The sequence below is a fragment of the Salmo salar genome, chromosome ssa29 (genome assembly GCF_905237065.1).
Source record: "Salmo salar chromosome ssa29, Ssal_v3.1, whole genome shotgun sequence".
In the NCBI taxonomy this organism is placed as follows: Eukaryota; Metazoa; Chordata; class Actinopteri; order Salmoniformes; family Salmonidae; genus Salmo; species Salmo salar.
Window position 1 is genome coordinate 836,230 of NC_059470.1, and position 27,441 is coordinate 863,670.

The window sequence follows — 27,441 nt, forward strand, 5'->3', positions numbered from 1 at the left end:
CCTTCATGACGTTATCCATCTTTAATGACTTGCAACACAAGGCCTCCTGGTGCAAAATACAGTGAAAAGTCCAAAAATCACGTCCTCCATTTGCAGATTGCACTTTCTCTCTGAACTTTGTCACAACGCCTGCTTTTTTCCCGATCATTGAGGGCGCACCATCTGTAGCCAGGCTGACAGCGTGGGACCAGTCCACTCCGACCCTGTCTAGCGCGCCGACGAGTGCGGTGAAAATATCAGCTGCTGTCGTTGTATCTGTCATCGGCACCAACTCCACGAACTCCTCGGTGACGGTCAATGTGTCATCAACTCCGCGGATGAAAATGGCCAGTTGTGCAACATCTGTAATATCCGTGCTTTCATCAATTGCAACTGAAAACCCAATAAATGACTTTACTTTTTGCTTCAACTGGCTGTCCAAATCCACTGAAAGATCAGAAATCCTGTCTGCAACTGTGTTTCTTGTCAGGCTGATATTTACAAAAGCCTGGCGCTTTTCAGGGCACACAATCTCCGCTGCCTTCATCATGCATGTTTTTACAAATTCACCCTCACTAAATGGTTTTGAAGCCACTGCGATTTCATTAGCAATGAGGTAGCTAGCTTTCACTGCAGCGTCACTGATGTCTCGGCTGTGAGTAAACACAGACTGCTGTTTCTTGAGACCCGCCAACAGTTCATTCACCTTCTCTCTTCTCCGCTGTCCTTGAAACAGAAACATTTTTATACTTTACAAAATCATCTCGCGGGCCGGATTAAACCCCTTTGCGGGCCTGATCTGGCCCGCGGGCCGGACGTTTGACACCCCTGTTCTAGGCCATCAAAAGGAACATAAAATTCAACATCCCACTTAGAATCTTGTTGTATTCGGCACCACATGCTTTACCGTGAAATGCTTACTTACAACCCATTAACCAACAGTGCAGTTCAAGAAGATGTGAGTTTCAAGTTTGGGTAAGAACTTTTTCCTGACTGATGTCTTGAGATGTTGCTTCAATATATCCACATAACTTTCCTCCCTCATGATGCCATCTATTTTGTGAAGTGCACCAGCCCTTTCTGCAGCAAAGCATCCCCACAACATGATGCTGCCACCCCCGTACTTCATGGTTGGGATGGTGTTCTTCGGCTTGCAAGCGTACCCCTTTTTCCTCCAAACATAACGATGGTCATTATGGCCAAACAGTTCTATTTTTGTTTCATCAGACCAGAGGACATTTCTCCAAAAAGTAGGATCTTTGTCCCCATGTGCAGCGTAGTCTGGCTTTTTTATGGCGGTTTTGGAGCAGTGGCTTCTTCCTTGCTGTGCGGCCTTTCAGGTTATGTCGATATTGGACTCTGTGGATATAGATACTTTTGTACCGGTTTCCTCCAGCATCTTCACAAGGTTTTATGCTGCTTTTCTGGGATTGATTTGTACTTTTCGCACCAAAGTACGTTCATCTCTAGGAGACAGAATGCTTCTTCCTGAGCGGTATGATGGCTGTGTGGTCCCATGGTGTTTATACTTGCGTACTATTGTTTGTACAGATGAACGTGGTACCTTCAGGCGTTTGGAAATTGCTCCCAAGGATGAACCAGACTTGTGGAGGTCTACAATTTGTTTTCTGAGGTCTTGGCTGATTTCTTTTGATTTTCCTATGATGTCAAGCAAAGAGGCACTGAGTTTGAAGGTAGGCCTTGAAATACATACACAGGTACACCTTCAATTGACTCAAATGATGTCAATTAGCCTATCAGAAGCTTCTAAAGCCATGACATCATTTTCTAGAATTTTCCAAGCTGTTTAAAGGCACAGTCAACTTAGTGTATGTAAACTTCTGACCCACTGGAATTGTGATGCAGTGAATTATAAGTGAAATAATCTGTCTGTAAACAATTGTTGGAAAAATGACTTGTGTCACACACAACGTACATGTCCTAACCGACTTGCCAAAACTGTAGTTTGTTAACAAGAAATGTGTGGAGTGGTTGAAAAACTGTTTTTAATGACTCCAACCTAAGTGTATGTAAACTTCCGAGTTCAACTGTATATTTTCCTCAGATTACACATAATTTGAAATCAAATACAATTTTGATAAACTCCCATTTATATTAGGTGAAATACCACAGTGTGCCATCACAGCAGCAATATGTGTGACCTGTTGCTATACAAAAAGGGCAACCAGTGGAGCACAAACACCATCATTGTGTAAACACAATCATATACTTTTGTATTTATTTTTTCCTCTCTTACTTGTATAACACTGTATATAGCCAATAATATAACATTCGAAATCTCTATTATTTTGAAACTCTTGTGTGTGTAATGGTTACTGTTCATTTCTGATAGTTTATTTCATTTATTTATTATAAAGCCCCTTCGAATTGAACTGTGGCTCAGTTGGTAGAGCATGGTGTTTGCAACGCCAGCATGGTGTGTGCAACGCCAGGGTTGTGGGTTCGATTCCCACGGGGGGCCAGCACAAAAAAAAATAAAAAACAATGAATGAAATTAAATGTATGCATTCACTACTGTAAGTCGCTCTGGATAAGAGCGTCTGCTAAAATGTAAATGATTGAATTGATTGAAGGGAGAGAGTGCAGGACAACTTTGTTTCTCTTTCCTTCTCCCTCCCTCCCTAGGTCGTGGCAAGCATCCATCTCAGTGTTTCTTTATGGGACGCAACTATCAGCCCCCCGTAAATCTTTCAAATTACAGCTTTTTAAATTTACGCTTCCTTGTAAATTCTGTGAGAAACCTCACACAGGGATTATTAGATGTCGTGATTAAATCCCAGAGATGTTTTATCAACGTGTCTAGGAGTGCCAGAGCAGACGCCGACGGTGCTACGACCAAAACGATTCCAAGCACTTATGTGTGTTTTTAAGAAGTATCCTTTTTCAACCGCGTCGTTGCTCGGAGCTCGAAATGAAACCTAATGAAGTTGTTGTGTAGTGTATGTAATTGACCTGCTATACTTGAGGAGCTCTTGGTTAAATTAATTTTGGGTTTGGATTTCGGTAATGGAGGTTTAATTGATTGCCTAACATAAAATGACACTTCAACCCCTGTCTGCCCTATTGTACTGTCTAGAGCAGTCTCAGCAGGTGACGACTGAAGCCATAGCCTCACCAAATGAGAGGCTGTCATTCCCCAGACTGGCCACCAGGTGGGCCCAGAGAACATTTTTCTCTCTCTCTCTCTCTCTCTCTCTCTCTGCCAAAGCAAGTGAAATAGATAATAAACAAAAGTGAAATAAACAATGCAAATGTACAGTAAACATTACACTCACAGAAGTCCCCCCCCCCCACACACACACACACACAGGTCATAGACAGCCACTGACTGCCACTCCACAGTCACAGTGCTAGAGATGTACAAGTGATGAACATCAAATGTCAGGTGGCTTCTTTGTCTCACCTTAATTACCTTTGTCTTAAAGTGTTTAAGACACAGAGGTGAACGCATACTGACAAATATTGTCAATGTATGAAATTGTGAAACTGTCATTAGGGTAGACAAACCTGACATATTTGAAGCTGTAGTATATCAGCATTGCATTAAATTCTTAAGTTTCATAATCTCATCCAGCACTTAGCTCTTTCTGATGGCTGTCCATGAGACGTATCATGTTGAAGAGACAGAACCATGCATTTGCACAAGTAAGATATTCTCCTAACCAGATAATGTGGTGGAAACCTCTGGTGTCACATTAAATCCTTAAAAGACAAGCTTTAATTGATCAAGATTTGTGTGTCAGTTATAGCCAAACGCACGTTTTTATTTGTGTTTGAAATAACGTAATCGGTTCTCAGGGCTGCGGGACCTGTAAACTCAGTGCTCCACATCAGGCCTGTCTAAATACACCCCAGTGTGGGTCCGCCGGCCATGGAGTTACAAATGAAGTACGCTCAGCCACAGTCAACAAAGTAGCCCATCATGTTTTTTCTTCCTCTCACACAGACAGATGAAGAGAGAGAGAATGGAAAGTGTGATTCTAGAGTAGAAGCATCAAGGTAGTGTATAGTATGTTGTCAAACATGCCTCATCTTTACTCCCTAGTGAGTTATGAGCTAAACCTTTTAATAAAACAATAAAAGGGCCTGGAAATGTACGGTTGGTTCTCTCTCTATCTCTTTCCCTCGCCCTCTCTATCCATCTTTCCCTCTTTCAGTTCAAATTCATTTTCAATTTAAGGGCTTTATTGGCATGGGAAAGATATGTTTACATTGCCAAAGCAAGTGAAACGGATAATAAACAAAAGTGAAGTAAACAATAAAAAAAATAACAGTAAACATTATACTCACAAAAGTTCCAAAAGAATAAAGACATTTCAAATGTCATATTATGTGCAAATAGTTAAAGTAAAAAATGGAAAATAAATAAACATAAATATGGGTTGTATTTACAATGGTGTTTGTTCTTCACTGGTTGCCCTTTTCTTGTGGCAACAGGTCACACGTCTCGCTGCTGTGATTCCACACTGGTATTTCACCCAGTAGATATGGGAGTTTATCAAAATTGGATTTGTTTTCAAATTCTTTGTGGGTCTGTGTAATCTGAGTGTAATATGTGTCTCTAATATGGTCATACATTTGGCAGGAGGTTAGGAAGTGCAGCTCAGTTTCCACCTCATTTTGTGGGCAGTGTGCACATAGCCTGTCTTCTCTTGAGAGCCAGGTCTGCCTGGCGGCCTTTCTCAATAGCAAGGCTATGCTCACTGAGCCTGTACATAGTCAAAGCTTTCCTTCATTTTGGGTCAGTCACAGTGGTCAGGTATTCTGCCACTGTGTATTCTCTGTTTAGGGCCAAATAGCATTCTAGTTTGCTCAGTTATTTTGTTAATTCTTTCCAATGTAAGTACTTGTACTTGACAGTACTTATCTTTTTGTTTTCTCATGATTTGTTTGGTTCTAATTGTGATGCTGTCCTGGGGCTCTGTGGGGTCCCTTTGTGTTTGTGAACAGAGCCCCAGGACCAGCTTTCTTAGGGGTCTCTTCTCCAGGTACATCTCTCTCTAGGTGATGGCTTTATTTTGGAAGGTTTGGGAAATGCTTCCCAATAGGTGGTTGTAGAATTTTACGTCTCTTTTCTGGATTTTGATAATTAGCGGGGGGTTTGAGACCCCCATTACTGTGAAACGAGAAACGCAAGCACACACATCCAGTCAACTTACAGGTGGGGCAGGGTGTGTCTGTGTTTTTGTCCTCTTTTCTTTCCTTCTTCCTCTCGCCCCTCCTCCCCTCACACACACCTCCTCTCGCCCCTTCCAGTGGGAGGATTCTCAGAGCTCTTGTGATGTTTCTCATCACTAAGCTAAGGTCCCTGGGACTAAACACCTCCCTCTGCAACTGGACTTCCTGACGGGTCGCTCCCCAGGTGGTAAGGGTAGGTAACAACACATCCGCCACGCTGATCCTCAACACGGAGGCCCCTCAGGGGTGCCTGCTCAGTCCCCTCCTGAACTCCCTGTTCACTCATGACTGCATGGCCAGGCACAAATCCAACACCATCATTAAGTTTGCTGATAACACAACAGTGGTAGGCCTGATCACCGACAACGATGAGACAGCCTAAAGGGAGGAGGTCAGAGACCTGGCCGTGTGGTGCCAGGACAACAACCTCTCCCTCAACGTGATCAAGACAAAGGAGATGATTGTGGACTACAGAAAAAAGAGGACCGAGCACGCCCCCATTCTCATTCAAGTTCCTTGGTGTCCACATCACCAACAAACTATCATTGTACAAACACACCAAGACAGTCTTGAAGAGGGCACAACAAAGCCTATTCCCCCTCAGTAGACTGAAAAGATTTGGCATGGGTCCTCAGATCCTCAAAAAGTTATACAGCTGCACCATTGAGAGCATCCTGACGGGTTGCATCACTGCCTGGGCAACTGCTCGGCCTCCAACCGCAAGGTACTACAGAGGGTAGTGCGTACGGCCCAGTACATCACTGGGGCCAAGCTTCCTGCCATCTAGGCCCTATAAATTGTCAAAGACTCCAGCCACCCTAGTCATAAACTGTTCTCTATGCTACCGCATGACAAGCGGTACCGGAGCGCCAAGTCTAGGTCCAAAAGACTTCTTAACAGCTTCTACCCCCAAGCCATAAGACTCCTGAACAGCTAATCAAATGGCTACCCAGACTATTTGTACCCCGCCCCCTCTTTTTATGCTGCTGCTGCTCTCTGTTTATTATCTATGCATAGTCACTTTAACTCTACCTACATGTACATACCTCAATTACCTTGACTAACCAGTGCCCCCACACATTGACTCTGTACCGGTACCCCCTGTATATAGCCTCGCTATTGTTATGTTACTGCTGCTCTTTAATTATTCTTATTTTTTTTGTGATGTATTTTTTGCTTAACACTTATTTTTCTTAATTAAAACTGCATTAAGGATCGGACCCTTTTTTTCTTTACGTTTTTGCCTAAAATTATATACCCAAATCTAACTGCCTGTAGCTCAGGCCCTGAAGCAAGGATATGCATATTCTTGGTACCATTTGAAAGGAAACACTTTGAATGTTGTGGAACGGTGAAAGGAATGTAGTTGAATATAACACATTAGATCTGGTAAAAGATAATACAAAGAAAAAATCTAGCATTTTTTTTGTCTTTTTTTGTACCATCATCTTTGAAATGCAAGAGAAAGGCCATAATGTATTATTCCAGCTCAGTTGCAATTTAGATTTTGGCTACTAGATGGCAGCAGTGTATGTGCAATGTCTTAGACTGATCCAATGAACCATTTCATTTAATTTTGTATCAAGACTGCCCAAATGTGCCTAATTTGTTTATTAATAACTTTTCATGTTCAAAACTGTGCACTCTCCTAAAAAATAGCATGGTATTATTTCACTGTACTAGCTACTGTAAATTGGACAGTGCAGTTAGATTAACACGAATTTAAGCTTTCTGCGAATATCAGATATGTCTATGTCCTGGGAAATGTTCTTGTTACTTACAACCTCATGCTAATCGCATTAGTTTACGTTAGCTCAACCGTCCCGCAGGGGACCCACCGACCTTGAAGAAGTTTAAGGGCTGGTAAGTAAGCATTTCACTGTAAGGTCTACATCTATTCGGCGCATGTGACAAATAAAATTTGATTTTAAATATATTTGATTTGATTTTTTCACAGGTGCTCATTGAACAGACGCAGTTCAGACGGTTCTTCTCCTAATTCCCGTTCACTAACAATCAGCCCTTTGTCTGGGCGCTCCACCACAGACAACTAGATAACCACTGGCCTAGTCCAGGCAGCAGCCCACCAAGGGCCTGTGGCCTGGAGTAGAGAGAATTAAGGTGCTGCCTGGCGGCCCTCAGCATACATTGGACAGACAGGGATTGTCTCTAGATCATGGCTGGGGCCTCTTTTTGTTTGTGTGTGTGTGTTAACCTGGCCCTGTTAGTCAGCTGTATGAATGTCTCAGTTTACTATATTAATGCTAACACACTCTCTCTCTCTCTCTCTCTTCTCTCTCTCTCTCTCTCTCTCTCTCTCTCTCTTTCAATTGGATTATCTCTCTCTCTTTCTCTCCCTTTCTCAATTAAATGTCTCTCACTCTCTCTTTCTCCTCATATCTCTCTCTTTCTCCCTCTCTCTATTAAATGTCTCTCTCCCTCTCTATATCGCTATCTCTCTCAGCTGTCTGAGGAACTGCAGGTTAAAGGTGCCAGTGGAGGAATCGGAGAGCTGCTAAAACTACTGGCTAAACCCCACGTCAAGGTAACAGACATACACTCACACACCAACTCTCTCTGTCTCTCTCTCTTGTGCGCTCTCTCTTGCTCTCTCTCGCTCTATACGTCACTTATCAGCTTAACACAGAACATAGCCTCTTTTCCTCCTTCCCTTACACACTCCATATTTATTCCATCTTTCTACATGGTACTCAGTCAATCTTGTATTAGTGCATTATTTCATTATTCTATCTCCCACCCTCCAACAATGACATAATCTCCTACCTTTACTATAGTCTCTGACATTTGGGATGCAGCCGTAGGTTCTGTGTCCTCTGTGATACATCAATCCGCTGTTCATCCACAGGTCAGCCAGACAGATATGATGTCACACAAACGGATGCAAACTTTTTAAAGCTTCTTTATCTCTCCTTTTAACAATTATCTGGCTGCCTTCTCTCTCTCTCTTGTTAGACATACATCTAAATCTCAATGGTTGAGTGTGTGTTTGTGTGATGGCGATAGGGAGGTTTGGATTGCTGAATCAGTCCAGCCATCTCAGTGTCAGACAGACAGAACGCTGTGTACAGTAGGGCAGAAAGACAATGGTTACAAGATGAATGGAGTCAGATGGACCCCCTCACAGGAAACAAATGGAGATCAGGGGAATCCATTGTGTGTGTGAATCCATCATAACTGCGGTCTCTATGTCAGAGGGAACGCTGCATACACAAGAGTTGCTTCGCAACGCTGTGGCTTCAACTCAAAAGGCACCTTATTCCCTATATAGTGCACTACTTATGGCCCAAGACTACAGTGCCTTCGGAAAGTATTCAGACCCCTTGACTTTTTCCACATTTTGTTACATTAGTCTTATTCCAAAATGTATTAAATATAAAAATTCCTCTGTATCTACACACAATACCCCATAATGACAAAACGAAAACAGGTTTTTAGAAATGTATTTCAATTTATAAAAAATAAAAAATACATACCTTATTTACATAAGTATTCAGACCCTTTTCTATGAGACTCAAAATTTAGCTTAGGTCCATCCTGTTTCCATTGATCATCCTTGAGATGTTTCTACAACTTGATTGGAGTACACCTGTGTTAAAATGTATTGATTGTACATGATTTGGAAAGGTCTATATAAGGTCCCACAGTTGACAGTGCATATCAGAGCAAAAACCAAGCCATGAGGTCAAAGGATTTATCCGTAGAGCTCAGAGACAGGATTGTGTCGAGGCACAGATCTGGGGAAGGGTATCAAAACATTTCTGCAGCATTGAAAGTCCCCAAGAACAAAGTGTAGTCACTTTAACTATACATTCATGTACATACTACCTCAATTGGCCCGACCAACCAGTGCTCCCGCACATTGGCTAACCGGCCTATCTGCATTGTGTCCCACCACCCGCCAACCCCTCTTTTTACGCTACTGCTACTCTCTGTTCATCATATATGCATAGTCACTTTAACCATACCTACATGTACATACTACCTCAATAAGCCTGACTAACCGGTGTCTGTATACAGCCTTGCTACTGTTATTTTCAAATGTCTTTTTACTGTTGTTTTATTTCTTTACTTACTTACTTACCTACACACACACACACACACACACACACACACACATACCTTTTTTTTCGCACTATTGGTTAGAGCCTGTAAGTAAGCATTTCACTGTAAGGTCTACACCTGTTGTATTCGTCGCACGTGACAAATAAACTTTGATTTGATATGATAGAGTGGCTAGACGGAAGCCAGTCCTCAGTAAAATGCACATGACAGCCGGCTTGGAGTTTGCCAAAAGGCACCTAAAGACTCTCAGACCATGAGAAACAATGCAGGAGTGGCTTCAGGACAAGTCTCTGAATGTCCTTGAGTGCCCTAGCCAGAGCATGAACTTGAACCTGATCAAACATCTCTGGAGAGACCTGAAAATAGCTGTGCAGCAACACTCCCCATCCAACCTGACAGAGCTTGAGAGGATATGCAGAGAAGAATGGGAGAAACTCCCCAAATACAGGTGTGCCAAGCTTGTAGCGTCATACCCAAGAAGACTTGAGGCTGCCAAAGGTGCTTCAACAAAGTACTGAGTAAATGGTCTGAATATTTATGTAAATGTGATTTTTCAGTTTATTTTATTGTTTTATTTTTAGCAAATGTAAAAAAATATATATTGGGTATTGTGTGTAGATTGATGAGGGGAAAAAACTATTTAATCAGTTTTAGAATAAGATTATAACCTAACAAAATGTGGAAAAAGTAAAGGAGTCTGAATACTTTCCGAAGGCACTGTATATAGGGAATAGGGTGTCATTTGGGATACAGCCTCTCCTTCGTATCCATCAACTCCAATGGGAGGTGCCCTAGTATCCCTACAACCCTACATCCCGATGGCTAGTTCAAGACACTGGTGTGCCACGGAGCGTCTCGCAGCACGCCTCCAATTATTGTATTTTGATACAGAGGTTATTGGCAGGGCCAACGTAGATCCATCACAAGGGGTTTCTCTCCTTGTACAAACTCGTCGGGCCCCAGGGTGGAGGATGGAGAGATGGGAGAGAGAGCGGTCAAAGCATTACACACATACACTTACAAACACTGCCTCTGCCACTAGGCCTGCTAGGTAGAGGCCACTCCTCTGCTGGCCTGAGGGGGCGACAGGTTGAAATGTTCACAACTGCCCTAGCGTATACACACGCACTCCCCTAACATACTCATTTCCCCCTCCCTCCTCTCTGACTGGCTGTTGCCTGTATGTTTTGGGCCTGCTACTCTGATAGTTTTACTGCTCCCTGGGTAAACTGTCACACCGACAGTCTTCTAGCTCCAAGAAGCAGAAGCACTCGGTCACGATAGATTAACCTCAGCAGCAGCTAGCCCAGCTCAGCGCTGGGGAATGGTGTCAGGGGGAACACTTTGACTGTAACACACTCACTGACTGAGGTTTGGAAGCTGTCTCTTCTGAGTGGCTGCAACGGATGGTTCTCTGTGGGTTTTAAGCCCCCCCTCTCTCTCTCCCTCACTCTCTCTCTCCTGATGGCTGGATAGGGATCTGACTGTTCTGCCGTGGCACCCGATACCTACCCAGCTCCATGTAAATTGCAGAGTCTGTGTGTAAAACACAAGCAGATGCCTGAGCTCTGAATGGTGTCTCTGTGCGATAGTAACAGTATCACTCTCCATTATAAAATGATCCATTCCTGAGGTGGGACATAAATCACAGCTTTTTAAAGCACCCCCATCTCACACACTCACGCACACACACAGGCACACGTGCACACGTGCGCACACACACACACACACACACACACACACACACACACACACACACACACACACACACACACACACACACACACACACACACACACACACACACACACACCTCCCCCCTCTTTTCTCCCTTTTATGATTCTTCACACATGAGAAAACAACTCCTGCCCATATTAGCCGCCTCAGAAACGCTAATATTGACAATGATGAAAGTGCTAATTTTGACGGCCGTCTGTTTCCGATGGGGGGAACTGTGTGTTCTGTTCTGTTGGGGTGTGGGGAAGGGTTTCGGGGGTTCGCTGGCAGTGGGTCGGGGTGTCTCTGCCTACCGCATCGCTGGGCTGGGGCTCTCAGAAGTATAAGGCTGTGTCTCAATTGGCACCCTACTCCTTATAAAGTGCACTACTATGGGCACCCTATGGGCTCTTGTCAAATTCAGTGCACTATGTGGGGAATATGGTGCTAGTTGGAACGCAAAATAAGTGAACGCAGTAGAACGGAGCACAGCGGGGCTCTGGAACAGTCAGTAAAGTGCCAGTCTTGCACTGTCTGCCTGCAGGTTGAAAAATGACTCTGCGAATGACAAGCCCAGCTTAATGAGTGCTAGATGCCAGTAATGCATAGGAGGTTTGTTTGGACAGGCTCAGTGATCTGTTTTTACAGGATCCCTATTATGTATAATGAACACAAACACTGCCTGGCTCTCAAAGTACGGGTCCTAAAAACAGGGTGGACCCAGCCGAACCCAACCCAGCCCGTGATCCCGGCATGCATCCCAAATGGCACCCTATTCCCTATATAGTGTAGTACTGGGCTCTGGTCAAAAGTAGTGCACTATATAAGGAATAGGGTGCCATTTGTGAAACAGCCTCGGTCTCTCCCTAACCCAATCTATATCGGCGGCCCAGCTCCTGCTACAGCTGAATGGTTCAGTTCCAACAAGGATATCAGCTCTACATTAAATTGGGAGACACACACAGAACACTGGCTTTGAGTCATAACAGGACCAGCTCACTGCCGTTGACCCAGAGGAATGCTTCCATACGGTGGCAGCCAGTTGTGTGTGTGTATGTGTGTGTGTGTGTGTCTGTGTGAGTGTGTGCTTGTGTGTGTCTGGTGTGTGTGTATGTGCAAGTGTGTCAGCAGCCACCACAAGCAAGGGGTCTGCCCTGCCTCTGCCATGTGCTACCTATTAGCCTGGTGCTGTTGTTGCTAGTCTGTGATGGGGAGTTTTTACAAGGCATTACCGGCCAGGCTGTTACGAGCTGTAAGGGGAAAGGAGGGCTGCTGGGGTGAGTGTCAACTAGGCCCTGATGGAGGAAGTGGTGGGCATTGATGAGAGGATACTCAGTGTTCAGGATATTAGCTGTGATGGATATCAGGAACTAACTGTGGTCTCCAGGCTTCCTGATGTTAGAGAACTGTGAGCATGGTAACGCAAGACTAATAGAGGTGTAGAGGTAGGAGCAAACATGCGTGTGCGCGCACACACACACTCACACACATAGACACAAGGCTGTGAGAAGGAGAGGGTAGGAGGGGAGAGTTGTGAGGCCTGAGGTGAGCTGGGTTGGGTTAAGGAAGTTATAGAAGCAGGTCCTGTTGAAACAGGAATAAGATGTGATTGGCACATAGTAACAGGCCTTGGTGTTGTTGACGAACCAGATCAGGTGTTATGAGTGACAGCGACACCTCACCAGGGAGGTGGGGGACACTGCATGTGTCCGTCCGTCTGTCTATCCTCAGAGGGAAAACCCCTCTCCACTCCTCTCTCCGGAGTCACATCGGCACAGGGCAGCAGTGTTTCATCGGCGGTGTTGTTTTCGGAAAACTCTGGAAACTCGATACAACGCCACATTAAACGTTTTCTCTAACCTCCTAAAAAGAGGAGAGGAGAAGAAACAAAGAAAAACAGAAAAGGAGATTGGCCTCAGCAAATCGAGAAAGAGAGAGATCGTTCCTCTGAAAATATTTGTTCTGTAATATTTTATTCAGCTCTGAATGGAGCACGGTCTGGTGTATTTTACCTTTATTTAACTAGGCAAGTCAGTTAAGAACAAATTCTTATTTTCAATAACGGCCTAGGAACAGTGAGTTAACTGCCTTGTTCAGGGGCAGAACGACAGATTTTTAGCTCGTCAGCTCGGGGATTTGATCTTGCATCCTTTTGGTTACAAGCCCAACGCTCTAACCACTCTAAACACTAGGCTACCTGCCACACTGGCTAGTAGAATGTCTGTTATTATACTGTTCTAGAGTTGTGTTATCTTTACTATTATTACATTTTTTGTCCTCACATAAGGAAATGTGTTTCCACTGCTCCCAGGAACCATATGCAAACATGATGACAAAAGATAGTTATGTGCCACACAGTTAAAGCCAGTATCCATTAGGGTTGGCCTCAGGGTGACTAGACGAAGGCTGTGTGTCTGCTGCAGGTGAAGTACCAGTGGAGCTTTGGGCACAGCACACCAGTTGTCTCTCCTTCTCTTCTTCCTCCTCCTCCTCCTCCTCCTCCTCCTCCTCCTCCTCCTCTCATCTGGTCTTTTTTAGGAACATCTTGGAACGCTGTAGTGCATCATGCTCCCATGTCATAAAACAGACTGCTCTTCTCCTTCTCCTGCTCTCCTCCCTCTATAATTTCTCCCTCCTTTCTCATCCTCCTCTTTCTGGCACGTGATTAGACTATGTTTTTTATTTAATGGAAAAACGGTTTGTTTCCAGCTGCATTCGGAGACGACACGGAGCCGTTAAATTGTTTGAAAAACGAATGCGATCATTCTCGTCTGTGTCGTCTCGTTTTTCCCCTCTCTGCTGCTGCTCGTGAGAGTGTGAAATATGTGAGGCAGCTGAGAACTTCATTACTTTGCTCATCGCTCTGTCTGTCGCTGAACATCAGCTAGCTGGCACTCCCATGGGATAGTCCCGACACACACTCACTCTCTGGAAATACAAAGCCGTAACCAGGGGAGGGTAATTCATTTCTCCGTCCACCTCAACATCCCCATGATTCATAGCGTCTCAGCGTGGCATTAACCTCCTTTTATTCAGGAGGATCTGAGTCAAACAATGAGCCTTAATGGCAATTAACACTTGTAGCTAGTATAATGGGACCTTAACGAAATCAAATCCATCAACAGGTACTTGAGGCAGAGTGCATATATTTTCGTACTGGTCCCCCGTGGGTATCAAACCCACAACCCTGGTGTTGAAAGCACCACGCTCTACCAACTGAGCCACATGGGACACTGTTTCGCTCTGCCGTTTCTCTCTCTCTAGTTGAAAGGACCTCAGCATGTTTGTAGTATGGGTTTGTACTGTTGTATAGGGATCTAGGCTTTGAATGGTGAATTTGAACCCCTCTCTTTCCTCTCCACTTGCCTCCTCTATCACTCTCCTTTCACCCCCCTGCCCACTTTCCTTTCCTCTTTCATCCCCCTTTTCTTCTCCTCCGTAGAGTCTTCTGTCCGTCCATGACACGGTAGCCCAGAAGAGTTATGACCCCGATCTGCCTCCGCTGCCCGATGACATCGATGATGACGAGGAGTCAGTGAAGATCATACGGCTGGTCAAGAACAAGGAGCCTCTCGTAAGTCATAGTCTTACAACACACACACACACACACACACACATATACACACAATGACGAGGAGTCAGTGAAGGTCATACGGCTGGTCAAGAACAAGGAGCCTCTCATAAGACCCCCTCACAACAACAACAGGTTCCCTGTATTCTTCAATGTGAGATGGTGCTACTCTGTACCTGGAGTCTGGCGAACCAGACGTGACAACTTTGTAACAGTCTGCCCAGTAGCACTGTACTAGTACTCACATTGTTTTTGTGTAATGTTCTGTAAACCAGTCTGGCCCATGAACAGTATCTGTTTGGTTTCTTCCCTTGTGGTGCTCTCATCACGCTCCCAGCTCACATCCATATAGCAATGTCTGACCTCAACAACAACATCAGTGGCAGCAGCATGGTCTGCGTCCCAAATGGCACCCTATTCCCTACATAGTGCACAACTTTTGACCAGAGACCTATCGGCTCTGGTTAAAAGTAGAGCAGTGTAAATGAAATAGGGTGCCATTTGGGATGCAACCAATGTCTTGGCCTGGTTCCCTTTCTCACTGTCATCCTTTACATCCAGCTCCAATTCCTCCTCTCCCCACTGAGAGACATACCAAACATTCCCCTGGTCAGCCCTGCTCTGCTCTCGCTCACATACACACATGCTTCACACATATGCAGACATGTGACAAACGCACGCGCACACACACACAATTCAGTCCCATTCAAAATCCTATTTTCCCTAACCCCTAAACCTAACCCTAACCTGTACTCTCACCCTAATCCAAAAACCTAACCTTAACCCTACCCCTTAACCTAACCCTAGCTCCTAACCTTAAACCTAATTCTAACCCTAACCCTAAACCCCCTAGAATTAGCATTTGACCTTGTGGGGACGAACTAGATGTCCCTAGTTGGTCAAATCTTTGTATATTTACTATTCTTGTGGGGACACGTCAACACATACACACACACACACACACACACACACACACACACACACACAAGCTCAGCTCTGCTGGCTAACAGCCACTCCTCTTTGTGGTTAGTTGGTGGGTCTGGTCTCTCACCCCCTCCTCTCTTTCTCTCTTTCTCTCTCATCCCTCTTTCTCTCATCCACCATCCTTCTCTCTTTTTCTTTCTATTACCATCTATCTTTACATCCCATCTCATTCACTTTCTCTCCGTATCCTCTCTTTCTTTAACTCATCCTTTATTTCTGCATCCTCTCTTTTTCTCAGACTTTCTCTCTCAACCTGTATTCCAACTCACTCTTTCCATCTCTCTCTCTACCCCCCCCCGCCACCATCACGGTCCTGACCTCAGTGTCCTGTCTGGCATGACAGTTCTCTTCCTGTCCCACTCCCTCCGGGCTGGCGGTCTGTCACAGAGCTCTGTCATCAGAGTGCCACCCTTTGTTGTGTGTGGAGGCCACGGCCCTCTTTGATCTGGTCTGTTCTCCGTGTGTGTGGTGTGTGTGTGTGTGTGTGTGTGTGTGTGTGTGTGTGTGTGTGTGTGTGTGTGTGTGTGTGTGTGTGTGTGTGTGTGTGTGTGTGTGTGTGTGTGTGTGTGTTACAGTAACAGTAGTGTCCTGTCTTGGCTGGTCTTGCTTTATTTTGAGGTTCCATTGAGGTTTTCTCAGACCTTTATTTGGCTCTGGGCCTGCCTGCCGTCTCACCTCCCCTCCCCCCTAACCACACCTCAGGGAACCGGAGAGGAACAGAACACACCTAAAGTAATTTTGGATTCCAGCCTTCCCCTTGCATGTTCCAGTTCCCCCGGCTGGTCACTGTAATAAGTGGCTTTCAGTTCACTCAGTCAGTCCCTCTGGCTCTGGAATGTTCTCTAGCTCCTTATTGTTTTTTCTCTGCTATTGTTTTTTCCAGCCCACTACTACTACTAGGGCTGATGTAAGTAAGGTCACGTCTCAGAAACCATAATGTGATTTACACACAGGCCCCAGTCAGGTTTAATTATCAGGTTGTATTTTTCACTAGCCTCCTACATGTCAGCTTGTTTTTCTCCTCTGACTGTATTTGGATCCTTAGAGGTCAACTCTGAAACACAATAGTACAATAGTGTCAAAGGGTTTTATGTTGACGAAACACTGAAGTGTTATAAAATGTGTTATACGTGTACAGAGTGATTTAATGTAAAGGGGTCCAAGCCTATTGACCATTCAGAGTCTGTGTCTTATCCGTCCGTCCCTCAGCACAATGTGGTTTAATCTCATGTTTGAGCTGCCCTCTCACTGCCTGAAGGACCCTTAGTGTGCTCTAATTGAGGCTTGGCAGTGGTACAGGAGGAGGATTCCTGTGTTTGCTAGCTGTCTGCAACTGAAAACAAAACAATACATTCCAATGGAGCCTCCAACCGACTTATGGCTACCCGCTGTCCGTCTTCCAGAAATGTCACGTCTGAACGTTTGATGGTGATGATTCTATTTGCATGCGGCGAGCTGGTGGCAACTCGGGCGGAGAGGGAAGGGCCTAGCACCTATGCTGATGAGAGAGCCAATTCAGGGCTGCTGCCCACTCCGTGGTCTGGGTCTGGTCTGGGCCATCTCAAAGAGCCAACCACCTTCATTTCCCAGTGTTCCTCTCGCTCTCTGTAATCACGCTCCTGCCAGAACTTCACACGGTAGCCCTCCCTCCTCTGCAGCAGCAGCACAGTGAGTGGACGGTGTGGATTGGTTGACCACTGTTGTTCACAACTCTGGGTGACTCACTCACTGACTGTAGACTAGAGTGAGCACCGTGGCCTTAGTCTGTCTGTAGTCTGCACGCCACAACCACAACCAGGGCTGGGTAACTTATAATAACCCATAGCTTTGCAATGAGGAAATAACTGTATTTACTTTGTAAGATATCAAATCCAAATATTACAATATCTATATGACATCATCATTACTTTACCTCCAACCCTAACAGATTTTTTTTCTTTCAGATAGACCTGTATTGAAATTAAATCAAATAACAGTAAACAATCATTCAGACACAAGGTTTGGGAAGAGGAGGATCCCACTGTCACGACTTCCGCCGAAGTCGGTTCCTCTCCTTGTTCGGGCGGCGGTCGACGTCACCGGCTTTCTAGCCATCGCCGATCCACCTTTCATTTTTCCATTTGTCTTGTCTTGTTTTCCTACACACCTGGTTTCAATTCCCTCAGTATTAGACGTGTATATAACCCTCTGTTCCCCCCATGTCTGTGTGTGGAATTGTTTGTTGTTTCGAGTATGTGCACGCTAGACTGGTTTGCGCTGGGTTATGTCAACCCTTATTGTGTTAAGTGTTCTTAGTGCCGTGTGTTTTGTTCGCCGAAATAAAAGGCTCCTTTGGCTACCCAACTTCTGCTCTCCTGCACCTGACTCCCTTACAGCCAGTTATGCATACCTAACACCCACTTTCAGTGATTTTACCTTTGATCTCTTGGTTATGTCAGACAATTAGGAGTGAAACCATTAAGGCAGTACTGTAGTCACACCACCATTTTAGCATTTCTGCCAATAAAGGCCCCAAATTGTGTAGGGTCTTCATTCTGCACTGCACCAAATTGACTTGGATGTGTCTTTTATTTGTAATTATTTATGTACTTTTAACCCTTTTTCTCCCCAATTGGGAGTTACAGTCTTGTCCCATCGCTGCCACTCCCCTACGGACTCAGGAGAGATGAAGGTCGAGAGCCATGCATCCTCCTAAACATGACCCTGCCAAGCCGCACTGCTTCTTGACATACTGCTCACTTAACCCGGAAGCCAGTCACACCAACATGTCAGAGGAAACATCGTCCAGCTGGCGACCTAGGTCAGCTTGCAGGTGCCCTGCCAAACCCTCCCTTAACCCAGACAACACTGGGCCAATTGTGCGCCACCTCATGGGTCTCCCGGTCACGGCCTAAGACTGAACCCGGGTCTGTAGTGACACTTCAGGCACTGCGACACAGTGCCTTAGACCGCTGCGCCACTCGGGAGGCCTGGATGTGCCTTTTAACTTGCAATTTCACATAATCAGCCTGAAATTCTCACACTTGACATCATAACAAGAGCGCTGTACACTCTTTCTCTCTTTGCATGTTTTGGCTTTATCTTCAGGGGACTGTTTCATAGTTAGCATGCTGAGGCCTTTACTGGTGACTCATCCATTAGCTCAATTGTGATTAGTTGAGTGGATTGTATTCGGTAGCTCTGATTAATTGCTATCATTTTTCACGCTGTGACTTCATACCGTAAAAACTCCATGTTTCTTTTCAGGGGACTTTTTTCTTTACCCCCCCTCAGTCCATTCTTTGGCACCCGCTGTAACCCAAATCTTTTGTTTTATTAGATCCAATGTCGGGACAATGAAATAATTAAGTTTGAATAGAGAGAGGCATAAACATGTGGGTGCTGCCTGCTGCAGAAATAAGGCCAGACATTTATTTTTATTGGAAGAATGTGTTATTTTGGATTAGGTTACTCAAAACTACATTTGAGTGGAACGAACACAAGAGTTGCGTCAAGACCAACTTCTGTCTCCTCTGAGCACCGGGATATAGTGTATACGTCCCAAATGGCATCCTATTCCCTATAAAGTGCATTACTTTTTATCAGGGCCCATAGGCCTTCTGGTGATAAAGAGGCTCAGTACTGACTGCCTAATATAAGCGCCGTAGACAACAGCAGGAGTTGCCAGGATGGGAGAGAAGCACTGGCGTTACACAATTCAACCTCCCCAAGCAAGGAGCAGAGTGAGAGAGCGAAACAAACGCCTCACCACACCATCTTCATCCAGCATCTTTGAAAAGAAAGTACCTTTTAATTTTTTTTCAAAAGATGTGAAAAATGAATCAACAGAGATACCGCAGGCATTAGGTCTGACCGTTGGATAGTCTGAAAACATTAGGGAGAATCCAGGGCTGTCCCAAATGGCACGCTGTTTCCTATAAAGTGCATTACCTTTGCCTGTTCAAATTTAGTGCACTATATAGAGAATATGGTGTCATTTGGGACTCAAGCAAGGCTGTGGTCGATGTGTCCTGCTCCTCTCATTTGGCTGTTTTTAAACCCTGTCATGACGCAGATGTAAATAGCAGATTGGAGATGCTTGCTGTGTTTTCCCCGCTGTTTTATGTTTTTTATGGCTCGCTCTACTCCACTGCTCTCTCTGTGCCATTCTCTTGTGGATCCCTTCATCTCTACACCTCCATATACGCTTTCAAAAGTTTGGGGTCACTTAGAAATGTCCTTGTTTTTGAAAGAAAAGCACATTTTTGGTCCATTAAAATACCATCAAATTGATCAGAAATACAGTGTAGACATTGTTAATGTTGTAAATGACTATTGTAGCTGGAAACGGCTGATTTGTAATTGAATATCTACATAGGCGTACAGAGGCCCATTATCAGCAACCATCACTCCTGTGCTCCAATGGCACGTTGTGTTAGCTAATCCAAGTTTATCCTATTAAAAGGCTAATTGATCATTAGAAAACTATTTTGCAATTATGTTAGCACAGGTGAAAACTGTAGTGCTGATTAAAGAAGCAATAAAACTGGCCTTTAGACTAGTTGAGTATCTGGAGCATCAGCATTTGTGGGTTCAATTACAGGCTCAAAATGTCCAGAAAAAAATACAATTCTTCTGAAACTCATCAGTTTATTCTTGTTCTGAGAAATGAAGGCTATTCCATGCAAGAAATTTCCAAGAAACTGAAGATCTCGTATAACTCTCTGTACTACTCCCTTCACAGAACAGCGCAAACTGGCTCTAACCAGAATAGAAAGATGAGTAGGAGGCCCCGGTGCACAACTGAACAAGAGAACAAGTACATTAGTGTCTAGTTTGAGAGACAGACACCTCACAAGTCTTCAACTGGCATCTTCATTAAATAGTACCCGCAAAATACCAGTCTCAACGTCAACAGTGAAGAGGTGACTCTGGGATTCTGGCCTTCTAGGCAGAGTTGCAAAGAAAAAGCCATATCTGACTGGCCCAAAAAATAATAATACTAAGATGGGCAAAAGAACACAGACACTGGACAGAGGAACTCTGCCTAGAAGGCCAGCATCCCGGAGTCGCCTCTTTTCTTTCAAAAGCAAGGACATTTCTAAGTGACCCCAAACTTTTGAACGCTAGTGTATCTCTCTTCATTTTGTCTCTGTCTGTCTGTCAGTCGTTCTGACTGTTTGTCTGTCTCTTCTTTCCCTCTCTCTGTTGTCCTTTTGTTTGTGTGCATCAGTTTTTCACTTTTTTAAAAGACTGGGAAAAGACGCTGGTTGCCACATTGTGTGTATCCCAAATGGGATAAGTGCATTACTTTTGACCAGAACCAAACCCCAGGGCCCTAGTCAAAAGAAGTATGATAAATGGGAATCACTGTGCCATTTGGAATACAGTCCTTTTCATCATGCACCTCACTCTGCCCAGACGTCCGTCTAGACCCCCAGAGACCCGACCCTCCATCTCCAGGTTGTTAAGCATCATTAGGAGCTGTCAAAACACCAGGCCAGGAACCTGACAGGATCATTGTCACTTTCCTTTCCTTTCACCTCTCTCTTTCTCTCGATTGGGTTTCCCATTAAGAGCAACTGTGCCATGGAAAATACTCTCCATACCATGGGCATTATCTCCTGTGTGGGTGTCGGGCTCTTCCGGTGCCATGCCATCCAGTTGGCCCTTGCCAACCTAGTCGACTGCCCTGTACCTAATCAATACAACTTGTGACCTCCCACTCTCACTCTAGATGCCTGGTGGATCAGCTGGACTTCTCGTTAAGAACACTGAACTTGTCTTTGATTCTACGATGTTCATTTTTATACAGTTTTAGAGTGCTACCTACCAGATCTTCCAAGAAGGAACTAAAGAATGACTGTCATGTAAAAAAAAAAACATTATTTTTCCATCTGGTCTTCAGGAGGGCATTCCTTTAGCCTTCACTTGACCATTCTGACACCATTAGAGCTGTTGGATCGCTCCTACTGCCTCATCTCTTCTTTTGTCTCAGAGTCGTAAACACATGCAGAGAATCAGATCGGATAATCAATCAATTAGATAATACCCACCCATCACTCTCTCTGTCTGTCTCTGTGTCTCGATGGAATCTTAATACCATTAGCTTGACTGTGAACTTCATGCTTGGAGAGCTTATGGAGAAGCTTATGTTAATTTCGACTGTAGTCAATGAAAGTGGTACACAATGGCACTGCAGCCATTTAAAACATAATTTGAGGATGTTCCCTTTTTTTCTATTTACATTAGTGTTTGGAAATCAAGTCGTTTGTAATGCTACTCTGTGGGATTCATGGAGCAGCAGATGAGATTAGGGTAGGCAGGCAGGACACATGTTAGTGTTTTACAGATAGAGTTGTGTGCTCTAAAACCCATACATCTTTCATTTGATGGATGAGCTGGGGGTTTGGTGCTCTATGAAGAAGATGGAGCGTTCTCGAATGTTCTAGAGTGTGAAACATGAGGAAACGTCTGGAGCGTCCTGGTTCCATGGTGGTATAGGATTGGATCACTTCAATTTGGAACTGGCAGTAGTTTGTGTCTGGAGCGTTTGGTTCCATGGTGGTATAGCATGTGTCCATCCTCTCTTTAACATGCAACCTATTAGATGTGTAACTTTGTGTGTTTGTCCACACAGTAGTTTCAGTTCTGCCTAATTCTGTCTAGTCACTGGCCCAATTTATTAAATTACCAACATATTTGTTAATTGTTACCTCACCTGATGTGGCGATTAGGTGGCTGGTGGAGTCTTTGAAAGAAACCCAGAACCACCACCCACCACAGGTTAGCTGTAGAGGTCATGGCCAGTTCTCTGGGTTCGTGTCTATAATGTGTGACAGCCTCTATCTAATTTAGCTCATGCCAATCTGGTGAGTGATCCACAGTCATAGCCTCAGAACACCCCACATCACAGAAACATTATTACCATGTTCCCATATTGATCTCATGGCACACTGAGACCATTTCCTATCATCTGTAATCTTAAACGCCTAGATGGTTTCAGGCCGCTAGAACTTTTCCACCTAGTTTTTATAATCTCTAGTTGCTTCCTCTCCCCAAGGTATGACCCGAGGTCCGTACTTCAGCATTCCTTTGGTGCGACATTGCGAGAGTCAGGGCTGAGGTTGGGGAATGTGTGCATTATTGGCTGTCGCTGTGCGGCGCTCCTTGTGTTTGCCAGGTCAATTATGGAATGAGATATGACATGTGAAAGTGCTGTTTTCTTGGCGAGGTCATTTCAGGAGAAAACACTTGAACAATCCCAGAGAGAGACTAGAGGCACAACAACTTTGTAATTGTATACATACACACACACACACCTCAGGGCAGAAGTAGCAACCCGGGCAGGCCAAGTTAGGGGATTGAGCATAAGCATACATGCTGGCTCTTACACACTGTGAAACCTGGGTTGAGACTTAACACACAAGCACCTGTCTGAAATGCTGAGGTGGGCCTGCTAAATATGTTTTCTCAGAGTGTGTAATGACTCTATCTAACATTAAGAGCCTGTGAATGGAAGGAGGAGGGGGGACACACACCAACACACAGTATCTGGCAGTCTTAGCTCGTCCTTGGAATGTCCCCTGTAATTATCATGATAATTACCCACAATTTTCCTTTTTCTCATAATACCTGTTAATTACACTCCCAGGTCAAGAGCAGGGTTAAGGAAATAAAATAGGACATTTTAGCCTGAGTTTCTCTGGGTAGGCTTTTATTAGTTGTAATCACAAGTGATTTAATAAAAGAGGTGGAGAGGCATGCAACAGGTCACTCAGCGGGAATAGAGTGAGACAGCAAACAGCAGACACATACACACACACATACAGGAGCAGTCATTGTGGCATGAAATACTAGGAGAAAAATAATTTAACATAACTTAAAGTACCTTTTTCGTCTCTCTCTGGCTTCTCTCTGTTTCACTGACAGTAAGGACTTTGAACTGCTGAGTACTACGCTAAGAAGTAACAAATTCTTTACTGCACTTTATTATAATGTAGGCCTACCAAAATTAATTACGAACTTCATCCCCAATCATGACCACATACATTAATTACAGTATTACCTGAGTACCGCTTTTCTTTCTTTCGTTGTGTTTTTTAGACAATGCTGTGTAATGTCTTGGTGGGAAGAAGTGTGCAAGGCCTCATAAATGTGTATTGGCTCTGTTTCTGAATGATTCTATATGTTTTAGGGACGATATGCCATCCGTCTGACGTAAAGCTGAATTGCACACTTTTACACGTAAAGATATGATTGGAGTTAATTGCGTTTTAATGTCCAGGAGGCCTTGTTTCCGTTGTGATTCTATTTTCCCATGGTCAACATCTGGCTAGAGCAGACTGCCAGCATATGGTTTCCACTACATTTATATTTATATCCTAAATACTTCAGTCAACACGGTGGCGGGCGGACTTGCCGGTGCGGCCGGGCCGAAGCGAGAGTTTATTGTCGCCGTTACACTTTGCTGTTAAGTGACATCATGTCAAAACACGTTCTCTCCCCCGGCCCGACCACTTGCATTTGTTTTTTCTTGTCTCGTTCAATTTGGAGGGAAAAATAACGTTTGTTGAATGCCACGGGCTCAGACGCCGTTCCCGGGACAATGTTATGAGTGGTCGTTACGGGCCGAGGGATGTGTGTGTGAAATGGAGACGCCTGCTTGTTTTCGCTGGCAGGTTGAGGGGGGTGGGGAGAGGTATGGGGTAGGGCTGGGTAAGAGGATCCCTGGACCCAGGCCTCTGGTTCTCTAATATGGCCAGGCCACACACACCCAGACTCCTAAAGCACCAACCACCACCACTCCTGTAGTTTCAGCCAGAGCCCTAGCCCCAATTCCATCGCTAGCCACCCGACCGCTGAAGACCCAGCCAGCCAGCTGGTCCTATGGCCCTGGCCCCAGCCCCTGCTGCTACTGCTGCTCTAACTGTCCTGGCCCCAGCCTCTATACTCAATCCCCAGTCCTTTACCTAAGCCCAAGCCCCAGCCAATAGACCCCTGAAGGCCCAGCCAGCCCTGTAGACCCAATAGCTGCTGGTGCAGTAACTGTCCTGGCCCCAGCCCAGTTCTCTCTGCCATGGTCCCCAGCTACCAGCCCCCTGAAAACAAAGCCAGCCAGTACACTCTTAGAAAAAAGGGTTCCAAAAGGGTTCTTAGGCTGTCCCCATAGGAGAACCCTTTTTGGTTCCAGTTAGAACCCCTTTTGGTCCCAGGTAGAACTCTTTTGGGTTCCATGTAGAACCCTCTGTGTAAAGGGTTCTACATGGAACTCAAACGGGATCTAAGTGGAACCAAAACGGGTTCTTCAAAGGGTTCTCCTATGGGGACAGACGAAAGGTCCTGGGAGATATTGACTGACTTTCGTTTGCTCTCAGAAATACATGCTCGCCTCCTATATACCGTGAGGCAATCCATATTCAGTGTGAGCCATTTGTCATCACATACTTAATACCGCAACCATGTCTCCCTCTGCATGTGTTTTTTATATGGCCACTCACAGAGACTTGGGGAGAGAATATAACTAACGGTCTGATATGGATGAATATTGCTCCAATTCTCATCACGCCGCGGAGATTAAGCTATTGAGTTTTGGCCGGGCCTAGAATAACAATCAGAAGCATTTATGTGTTAGAAATATAGTTATAGTGGTCGGAGCAGAGGTTCCCATATGGAGCTGATCAGGGGGAGAGAAGAGCAGAGCAGAGGCTGAGGATCACCTTACTTACTGATGAGTAATTGACCGCCGAGCGGCGAACCCAAAGCCTAAAGCGCTGCTGATTCCACAAGGATGATTCCACATCGCTAACTTCTCCAACATAATTTTTGGGAGGGAGGCTCGCTCGCTCCTCTCTTCTTTTAAGTAATGCCTATTTTTAGGCCTCGACTTCGAGTCGGAAGACGCAGAACTTAGGCAGGCCTCTGTAACTTGGAGGGAGATCTAAACAAAACGCACACGAAAGAGAGACATTTTTCTTCTCCACTCGTGTCCTGTTTGGCTGTTGGTCGGTGAGGAGCGACCTATTTCGTAAGAATGTCAAGGTTTAGCCAGGCACATGATGGTTAATTACTAGCATAGTAGCCTAGCATAGCTCATTCGTCAGGCTTTGTGATTGTCCAACATCAATCATACCCCTTAAAGGAGAATTGTGCTTTTTTACAAAAAAACTGTTTCAACTGTAAACCCCTCCGTACCATGAAGGGGCCTCTATCTCTCATAGTGCTTCCAAGTCATGTCAGACCCGTTAGCTTCCAGAAAATATACATTTCAGAAATTGTCCCTGGAGAATATTGAATGAAGTGTACCAACCTCGCTACACAGCTCGTTGAGGCCCTGTAACGATGTGGCGAGGATGTGTGGACTGCCATTGGATGGGGTGGCGAGTGGTTCACTCTTAACACGACCAGGAATGGTCAAGGAGAGGGTACTCAGATCTGACTTGACTCATTCACTCTGGAGGTTGGAACGGGGAGAAGGAGGGGAGAGACATGGAGGGGGAGACAGAGGTTACGGAGGGGGAGAGAGAGAGACATCAACTCCTAGTGAAGTGCTCATTATTTCAACAGCTCGGGCTTAGTTGATGTGAACAAAATATTTATCCTCAGCCAGTCATCACCTCCTCCTGGAGCTCAGGGCTGGAGAGACAGGTCCTATTGTAAACCAGACAGCTCTCTTTCTTTACCCCTTCATGCTCTTCAGAAGTGTATTCTTTTTCCCCTGCTCTCTCCACCCTTCTCTTTCTCTCTCTGTCTCCTGGCTGATGTGGCCCAGGCCCTTGCCTCCCAGGTGGACGTGTGTGTGTGCAGCAGGCTGAAGGGCCCTGTTCTCATGTCTCTATCCCCCTATGAGCCTCTCTCCTCCGGTCAGCACACCAAGCTGCCAGAGGCTGAGGAGGCCTGGAGCACTTGGGGAACCCCTTGTTCATTGTACTCATCCTCCTCCCTCTATCTTTCTTAAATTCTCTCCCTTTCTCTATTTCACTTTTCTCTCTTCTCCCTCCGCCTCTCCTAGTGGTCCTCACCCTGCTGGCCCTGGACCCAGTTCATTGGTTGTTTGGCTGTCTAACCCCTTTCCAGTAGTTTGGTTGATGACTTGGCTGATGTCTGCACTTCCCTGTTCTCCTATCAAGTAGAGCTTGTTTGTCCCACTCTCTCTTTCTCTCTCTATGTCTCTCTCACTCTCTCTCTCTCTCTCTTACTCTTTCTCTCTCCCTCCCTCTTGCGTAGCTTTGGCCTGAACAAGGATAGGGATCGGCCTGCAGGGAAATGGGTCAAGTTCCAGTTTTGGATTGACTATACTAGACTAGTCTGACGTCCAATGCAACATACGATTATGGAAGGAGCGGTAATGACAAAGAACAGATAGAGCTTACTCACTTCTTTATTTACTCTTTAGCCAGCCTTGAGCCTCCCTCCCTACCAACGAGAGCTAATAAAAACTTCCATCACATAACAACCTGGCCCCCAGCCAACAACACACAGACAAAAACAAAAATATCCCCACTAGATGAAAGGCAGAGAGCTGCTACCCTACGCCCCTCATGTCTGGACACTGCTCTGAGAGATTACAGGCCCTATATACTGTCCCTTTCTGTCTCTCTCTCTCTCCCTCTCCGACTCTCTCTCTCTTTCTCTCTTTTCCCTCTCACCCCCTCTTCTCGCTCCCTCCCTCCCTCCCTCCCTCCCTCCCCCCTCCCTCCCTCCCTCCCTCCCTCGCCCTCTGTCTCGCCCCCTCCCCTCTCGCTCTCTCTCCTCTCTCTCACTATTGCTTCATGTTTCAGCTGCTTATAGTCACAGTGAGGGGTTAGTCACGACCTTGACACCAGGGTCTTACAGTGTGCTGCCCTCTCTCCACCCCTCCTCTGTTTTCCCTCCTACCGAACCTCTCCAGTTACCATAATTGGCCCAATTATTTGATTAAGTGGAAAAGC

At 45.2% G+C, this 27,441-nt stretch overlaps 1 protein-coding gene across 7 annotated transcripts in view; it reads left to right on the forward strand.

Annotated features, from left to right (window-relative positions):
• The window catches only part of LOC106590020 (MAGUK p55 subfamily member 7), a 284,039-nt gene that overhangs the window by 167,602 nt on the left and 88,996 nt on the right, over positions 1–27,441 (forward strand). For all 7 annotated transcript variants that reach the window (XR_006762736.1, XR_006762737.1, XM_014180502.2 and 4 more), the window contains 2 exons: positions 7,643–7,723; positions 14,420–14,551. Coding sequence is in view for 5 of the 7 variants with exons in the window: in XM_014180502.2 (XP_014035977.1) it covers positions 7,643–7,723; positions 14,420–14,551 (213 nt within the window). In the remaining 2 variants the exon portion in view is untranslated. The remainder of the gene's footprint in view (positions 1–7,642; positions 7,724–14,419; positions 14,552–27,441) is intronic.